Source organism: Saccostrea echinata, unplaced genomic scaffold (genome assembly GCF_033153115.1).
Source record: "Saccostrea echinata isolate AGI-Se365-2 ecotype Australia unplaced genomic scaffold, CSIRO_AGI_Sech_v1 ptg000002l, whole genome shotgun sequence".
NCBI lineage: Eukaryota > Metazoa > Mollusca > Bivalvia > Ostreida > Ostreidae > Saccostrea > Saccostrea echinata.
In genome coordinates this window covers 10,599,439-10,608,465 of record NW_026889751.1, presented here as the reverse complement: position 1 = coordinate 10,608,465, position 9,027 = coordinate 10,599,439, and the positions used below count along the sequence as shown (strand labels likewise).

The window sequence follows — 9,027 nt, the reverse complement described above, 5'->3', positions numbered from 1 at the left end:
TGACAAATCTCTATAAAAGAAAAATATACATTTATGTTATTAAGAGTTATCTCTCTTATCAGAGTAACAATGAATCTTAATATACTCCTTGTGTTTATTGAGGGCAGCTGTAAACTACAAAAGGAGAAGAAAACGAAAGAAACCGAGAAACAAACTAAATGAACAGAGAGAGAAAACAAAATATGTAAATACAAATTCGTCGTTAGAAGTGGGCCTTTCCATCAATGTAACCTATATCATGTGTGGATCAATAATTTAATATCTTATGTATTTTAAATTAAAATAATATTCATTCAATTTTTAACCAAATTAATATGAATGAATATTATGTATATAAATATATAAGCAATAAATATTTTTCTTTGTTAATACATCATTGCAGAAAAAAGACAAGAATACGAAAATGAATTGGGAAAAGATCACTTATTATACCCCCGCAAACGAAGTTTGGGGGGGGGGTATATTAATCTAATTAAAATTAGTTGTTCCGAATACTGCCGCTTTTTGAGAAACGGTAGCGGATTCGGAACATCTAATTTTAATTAGATTGGGGGTATATAGGAATCACCTTGTCCATCTGTCCGTCTGTCTGTCTGTGCAAACGTGTCCGATCAATATCTTTCTTACAGAGGAACATTAGAATCTACTACTTCACACAAAGATTGTTCATGACCTGAGGATGTGTCAAGACCTTGATCCAAGGTCATCTGGACAAGTTCAAGGTCACTGAAAGAAAAAGTTCATAATTTGTGTCCGGTCCATATCTTTCTTATTGATAAACTTGGTGAGTTCCCATTTTACACAAAGATTGCTTATGACCTGAGGGTGTGTCATGACCTTGACCCAAGGTCATTTGGGCAAGTTCAAGGTCACTGAAAGAAAAAGTTCATAATTCGTGTCCGTTCCATATCTTCTTATGGATAAACTTGGTGACTTCCCATTTTACACAAAGATTGCTTATGACCTGAGGATGTGTCATGACCTTGACCCAAGATCATTTGGGCAAGTTCAAGGTCTCTGAAAGAAAAAGTTCATAATTTGTGCCCGGTCCATATCTTTCTTAAGGATAAACTTGGTGAGTTTCCATTTTACACAAAGATTGCTTATGACCTGAGGGTGTGTCATGACCTTGACCCAAGGTCATTTGGGCAATTTCAAGGTCACTGACAGAAAAAGTTCATAACTCATGTCCGGTCTGTATCTCTTACGGAGAATAATGTTGGAATGTTGTGAGTTTCCACTTCACACAAAGATTGCTTATGACCTGAGGGTTTGTCATGATCTTGACCTATAGTCACTGTAGAAAGATATGGATAAATAATGCATCCATACTTTCCAATAGAGAAAAATTGTTATTTATTTTTTCAATGTAATAAAAAAATGTTATTATAAGTATTGCGCCTTAGTTTCATTCATTAAAAAAAATAAAATGAGCAATTACGGGTAAATTTTCAATCTAAATGTTTAAACAAATTGTGAACACCTCTTAGATCCATCAAATATTACATCCCAAACATTAGTGACTTGACACCTTCTCTGAAAAACCCTGGGTGGGGGGGGGGGTGGTATTTGTCCATTTTGGATAGTTCTAGTTTGAAATTATTTCCTATGACAGATAATGATCACAGATTTAATGAAGAGAAAGAGAGAGGAGGGGGGATCAACCGACTTTACATTAGTCCTACAGCAAAACTAATCTATTAAATGAATCTTTACATGTCTGTAGGAGCATACATCAAAAATAAAGGGAATTTTATCCTTAAAATGAATAATTTTATTTGATATATAAAGGAAAAATTCCTACTAGAAATACATTAATTCCATGTTTTGCATAACATTATCCCCAGCAAACAGTTGTAGTACGATTTTTATGTCGTGCAAAAGTGCATCTGTACTTTGTTGTCTTTCATGTTCATAAAAATTGCTGCAATTCGAATGCCGATCATGCGCTCTCAGTCAACAAATTAAATAGTCAATTATTCAGCCTCGCAATAACAAACCATGTTTCACAATGTACTTTTATAGTACAGGAACTTGTTCCAAGTTAACGGAGACTGAACATTTGAAAAAAAAAATTAATACGAACAATAGTATTATGTGAGTGTTCGTTGTTTCTTCAATTATTGTCCACGGGGGAATAAGTTGATTATTGATTTAATTACGGAAGTGACTACCTGAATCAAAATTGTCTGTTTCATTCCCGAGTACACTTATACTTTTCCACTGAATATCGACATACCGGTAAAATTCATTTTGATACTTAATGAGCGAAAAAGTTTGAGTAAAAATTGTACAGAGTAAATGAATCTTTTTATATGTTTTATTTTGCTATACTTAAACCTTGCTGAGACGATGTGCATTTTCATATTTGTCAAACGACAAACTCTGTGTTGGAAATAAAGGTTGCTTCGTACAACAGGTGCGTCATGAATCTGAATAAGATCATTTGAATACATTTTATACACTTAAATTTTATTCATAAACCGATATCGAAAATTTAATACACAGGTTTATTTTTGATTTCAGAGAAGATTCAGAGAAAAAGTGGGGGCGAAAGGGGGGAGGGGCACATCAACCGATTTTCTTTTAATGTACCATCTCGAGTCTATGGAAGAGCATCCATCAAATGTCAATGGATTTTACCCTTTAGTTGTATAATATATGCAAGGCAGTTCCTGGAATTTTTTCGGGGGGGGGGGGGGTCTATACTCACTCAAAAAATTACGAACCCATCTCCCCTAGCACTACTGAATGGAAAATTTGGGCGTGCGTCTTTATCATATTCCGAAACAAATATTTTTCCCACAGAGAATTTCAAATAAAGCAAAATTCTTTATTCTTGCAAAAGTACATCCGTAATTTTTCTTTCATATGTAAATAAAAATGGCTGATTTTGAATGGATCATTTCAACGGTTGCAGTAAAATATTTTTAAACATCAGAATGATGTAATAATGCCCATCAATATTTATTTACTCCATGATTTATAAAAATAATAATAGTCCCTATGTAGCGGCGTAAGTCAAATATCAAGGAGAAATTCTCCGTAAAAACCGAGTTTAAATTTATGCAGAATTTTTAACCCCGAGGCCTAAATAAAAATTTGTAATAAGGAAAGGTACCCGGAATCCGGTGGTGAGGTGTAATTGTCGTCGTGTTACAAACGTGTGCTTCTTTGATTTAACCCAGGAAGATGCACGCAACGTAGCATCACTCAGTATTTGTGTAATGTCAAGCAGCATGACTAGTCAATATCAACGTTAAACAATGAATAAAAACATTTTATTTTTAGTGCAACTACCATGATATTTAAAATTAGTGTTATTTTGGAAATAGTTACAAAGGCTTAAAACATTCATTGAGTTTACCCCCCCCCCCCCCTTTCCAAAAATCTAAGCAAAAATCAACTAAGGAAAATAATGCATGTAGACGAAAGAAATTTAATGGGAACATTAAATTAGTTTTTGCTCACATTACTGAACAATATATAATGCGGAATCATAAGATTTCATGGTAACATTCTCCACGAATTAAAACAAAAAAACTTGGGTTTCAGAGTCTTCTTTTGTAAACATGGTTGAATACACGAAATTACATCCCCAAGAACCTGTAAAATTTAAGGAATCCATGAAAATTGGCCAGCACAAAATTTAATGAGTTCTAATATAGCTATATATATATATATATATATATATATATATATATATATATATATATATATATATATATATATATATATATATATATATATATATATTGAAAATACCTTTTAAAAATGTTAATGATGAGAATCCTTGCTGGAATGGTGAATTTTCCTTAATAAAATTTGAAGGAAAAAAAATATTGTATACCAAAAGGGTGCTCTAACTCTTGGGGCCAAGATTTCAACATAGAACTACTCAACATGAGACAACTTCACAAGCCAAGACTCTTCCGTCCAGAATGCCACCCCCACCCCCAAAAAAATACGGGATCGGGGAAGTGTAGTGAATATAAGCATTTAAGGCGCCAAAAACTGACTGATCTTTCAATGGAGATTTTCAAACTTTTCTGAATATTTTCTTGAAAAGAATTCTTCACTGGGGCCTCGTCTTAGCCCAAGAGACCATGATTTTAGTATCTGTATTAATTTGTGACTTTTGAGAGATGATAGGGCATTTAAATTTGACATGCGCATTACCAGTTTCAAGACCTTTTCGAATTTACTGTGGTTTTTGACCTCGAGACCTTGAAGTTAACCTAAAGACTTTTTCAAATTAATTTTATATTGGCAGTAACTTTCAAATGAGAGAAGATGGGGCTTTTATATTTTTACATGTACATTACCCATGACCTTTCAGAAAGATAAATCATTTTTTACTTATGACCTTGATCTAGAATTTTGACCTTCATATCTTTTGGATTGTATTATGACATTTGACCTCATGACCTTGATCTTGAAGTTTAATGCTGTTTTGAGAAGCTTTAATCTTTGTCATAACTGTTGTCAATTCAATAATTTATAGTTTTTTTTTTCGGGGGGGGGGGGGGGAGGGAGGGTTATGATGCACAGAAAAGAACAGGAAACACAAAGAAGACAGTTACAATATGCCATAAATTATTGCATCCTAACCAATAACACACCGAAAGCGGGGAACCATCATTCTTTGAATTTGCTTGTTTACTTTACAAGGAGATAGCACAGTTCTTACTTTGAATACATTTGAAGCCAAATACTGTAAATGACTTTTTATTCCTGAAAACTTTATTTTCGCGTAATTATGCGAGACGGTGTGCTCGCGAAAATATATTAGTATTACTTCAATTTTTTTCAAGTAGCCCTAAAAAAAGCTTGAGTTTAGAGTGCAAAAATTAACTATGCAAAATGGAAAATAAAACTTGATCAGAACAGTTCACTTTATGGTTTGGCTGATGTAAAAAAATGAAGACTTAAAATTTTTTGCTCCTTGTATTCATATATTTTTTTAAAGTCATATATGGCATATTTTTGAAAAGTTCAGACTAACTAAAATTAAAAAGATCTTTCTATTTGCTATATTACTTTATATATAGATAGGACTTTCCTGTAAATTACACAATTTAAATCAATCGTGTTTCATAGATATTAGAAATTTAAAACAATAACTGATTTATTTACCGACTCCACATTTAAATACCAGACACTTTTAAGTCAATTTAACTATAGAAATGTGGAGTTATTCAAGTTCAAAATCGGTGAAACTTTTAATTTCAACAAAAATATCAAATAACATGTTCATCTACACTTTATCTCGTATTTTTATTTTTTTTTTTAGCTCAGATACGCCATATATAGCTTTAAGACTTTGTTTCATATGACGTGTACTATACTGATGTCTATGTTGATGGATTCTTGATAAAAAGAATTAAATCAAACTTATTGTACTGTATTTGCTTCATATAACTTATTAATGCATAGTTATATAAACACTCCATGTTGAACTTCTATTACTAACAGCTTCTATTACTAACAGATTCTACAAATAATTTAAAATTTGAATTCTTCTCTTTTTTCTACACTCATGATATTCCAGTTTGGAGAATGTACATCATTGGCTAGCCAATTAAAATCATCCACATCATTCCAATTGTTCTTAGATTTATCAAGTCCAGCAGTGACAAAATGTTCATCTAATTTGCCATAGCTGAGACTGTATGGTGCAAATTCTAATTCAGAGCAATCCTCTATAATTGCTCTGCTTGTAACATGCAGATAAAATTTGCATTTTGTTGTTGAATGTGTTCTTAATTGCTGGCATGCTATCACAAAAGTGCAGTTTTTACAATCACTGATGAAAATCGAACTTGACACTGGGCCAGAAATAACAATACAGTCAGTCAAATTCTTTATGTGAACAGTTGACGGAGCACCAAATAATTTAATGGTACAAAAGTTGTTGTCAAATAAAGACACATCTTTTTTTTCCATGGCAGACTCGGGCATTTCTACACATTCATGAGATTTCTTTTGAATAGTGCAATCTGATAGCTGTACATTTTGGTCCTCAGCATATGAGGCTTTAGTTTTTGCTTCTTCCTCTTTTTTGTTTTCATCTTGTTTGACAGTTTTCTTTTTCGAAGAGAAGGCAAACTTCTTCTTTGGAAAAAGCTTATCTCTTTTTTCTTGAATAAGTGTCTGCAAATTACCCAGAGCTTCCTGACTCTGTCTGACGTCATACGAAGGAAGAAACATAGTGGAATCGGCATGGAACTTTTGAAGACCTTGAAGTCGCTCAGTTATTCTGTCAAGTTCATTAACCATCTCACTTTTAGGTAGCGTGTCGACTTTTTCTAGTGCAAGAAGTATATCGGATTTCTCTTTGTTGAAATTCTCAATGAAATACTTGGTACCTTCAAGTGTTGTAATGTTATTTTCTTTCTCTTGTTTTCTCTTCTGTAATTCAGCAAGACGCTCTTCTTCTCTTCTTTTTAATCTCTCAGTGACTTCAGTTTTCTTTTCTTGAATGGTGTCCATGGTTGTTTCTCTCGTTTCTGTGTTATCGCTTATGTCAATAAAAATATGTTAAATGTTCATGTATTAAACTGTTAAGAAAATAAACAAGGATATATATTTTCTGACTATCATTTTATCTTTAACCAATAAATCGATTATGAAAGCTGAATATCTAATTTTAAGGACGATCATTCCTTGTTTTAGTTGATACAAGCATGATAAGGAATTCTACCGCGAGTCTTGGTAAAATGAGTACCAAATATAACCGAGCCGGGTTCGGTCAATGAAAGGAGGTTTTAAATACCTCATTTCATCGACTGTACTTTACAATTCCAGTTGAAATTTACTTTAGGATAAAGGATATTTGCAGAAAGAATGCACTAAAATACACAAGAATCATGATAATTGTCGAGACGATTTTTTCCCAATTTAATAAAATTTATTAACCATTTTTATGACAACACTGTGCTATTGATATGTGCAAGCCATCTTTTAAAAAATCAGAGTGTATGATTGAAATCTTGTAAACTTCAAATGATGGAAGACAAGTAAAAGGAAAAACCTGGAGATGGAAAAAGGCGTCTAAATGGGAAAAATAAAAACTTTGAGATTAACACTTTCAATGTATACCGAGTAAAACAAATTTCAGATGAAGTAATACTGTACTCTGAGCCAGTCACTACAGTAACATCAGGGATCCATCTCAGAAAGAAACAATACATTTAGAAATGGAAATATATCTGGTATATTATCTGCAAACTTGCTGAAACAGACATTGATTCACAATAGAACTTTTAAATGCGAAGCACTATAGCTGTATGGCAAAAGATGGGATTAGACGAAAATCCTGAAAAATGAGAATATGGATTTAAATAATAGAATAATTTAAGAATGACTCTAATTCTTGGCCAAATTATTCGAGTATAACCTGGTTTGGGTCAGTTTACGCTTTATAATCCGCGTATCTAAGAAACGCCATCCAATTAAAGAATCATACCAACTGCATAACCATACCCTGGAAGATGTCCCAAGTGGTAAATACCTTGGTATCACAATTAGCAAAGATCTTTCATGGCGCGAGCATATTAACTCAACTTCTGCCAAGGCCACGAGAACAATTGGATTTTTAAGAAGGAACCTCAGAAGTTGCCCACAGGCTATCAGAAGCAAGGCATACACTACGCTAGTACGTCCAGTATTGGAGTACGCGTCAGTGGTTTGGGATCCTTTCCAACATCATTTAATCCAACATCTAGAAGATGCTCAGCGCCGGGCAGCAAGGTTCGCCACAGGTGATTACTCATCAAGGGACCCAGGAAGTGTGACCACCATGCTATACCAACTCGGCTGGGAACCACTGGAACATCGGAGGGCCCGGAACCGAGTGATCATGTTCTACAAGATCTACCATCACATTGTGGAAGTTCCGGTACATCATGTGCTACATGTCACCAATAGCAGAACCCGTGGTTCTATGGCAAACAAAATCCGCCAAATCAGCACCAGGGTTGATGTCTACAAATACTCATTCATACCAGCAACTATCATAGCATGGAACAATATACCAGCCACAATTAGGAATTCACCATCAGTGGACACCTTCAGACATGCAATACAGTCCATCAGCGTGTCTGATATTCTACACCACTAAATTGTCCACTTTTAAATTTTTATCCCTTTTAATACGGTGTACATAGATTTTTAGCTGTTCACTACGGAATTACTGGAGTTTTAACACTCAAATTGAGTTTACTCCATCAAGGGAAGAAGAAGAAGAAGAAGAAGAAAACAGCGTAAACTGACCCAAACCAGGTTATACTCGAATAATTTGGCCAAGAATTAGTCATTCCTTATAATTTAATTTTAAAATCATTAAATAACTATGGGTGTAAAATTTCGTAGCTTTTTGTTAGTTCAAATTTGCCGCTCATTAATACAACCATAGTAACGGAAGTGATGGGAAGCGAGGGGAGGTAAAAACTGATACATAGGCCTAGCAGCCATGTTGTTTGTTTACGTAAAGGAGAAAGACCGAAAACTGTCCATTCTGTGAGAGAAAGAACTAATCGAGGGCCGTAGGCCCGAGATTAGTTCTCTCTCTCACAGAATGGACAGTTTGAGGCCTTTCTCCTGCTTAAAACATGATTTCCTTTGTTCTGAAAATGAAGTAAAAAATTTACAAAACTGGTATCAGATATGACAGGTAGCACACATACAATGACAAGTTCATTGTTTACAGAATGGACAGTCACAGGTAAGGTAGGGATGCAGAGCAATTTGTTGAATCATGGCCGTAGGAACCGGGTGGGGCACGGGGCACGTGCCCCCCAATAATTTTGCCGATATATACCCGGTAGAATACTATAGAAAACATAGCTATTATATGCTTGTGTCCCCTCAATCATAACGTCTGATGACCGTTTTTTTTTTTTTTTTTTTTTTTTTTTTTTTTTTTTTTTGCTTGTCAAGAAATTTTGGTACTTGATAGTGCCCCCCCCCCAAACTGAAAATGTATGGTTGTGCTTCCTCAAAGTGAAATTGCTTCCTACGGGCCTG

At 34.1% G+C, this 9,027-nt stretch overlaps 1 protein-coding gene across 1 annotated transcript; it reads right to left on the bottom strand.

Moving 5' to 3' along the window:
* Positions 1–5,388: 5,388 nt before the first annotated feature.
* LOC133172356 (tubulin-specific chaperone C-like) lies at positions 5,389–6,509 on the bottom strand. Its single transcript, XM_061307228.1, has one exon. The coding sequence runs from the start codon at positions 6,490–6,492 to the stop codon at positions 5,506–5,508; it is 987 nt and encodes a 328-aa protein (XP_061163212.1). The 5' UTR covers positions 6,493–6,509; the 3' UTR covers positions 5,389–5,505.
* Between the last annotated feature and the right edge of the window lie 2,518 nt (positions 6,510–9,027).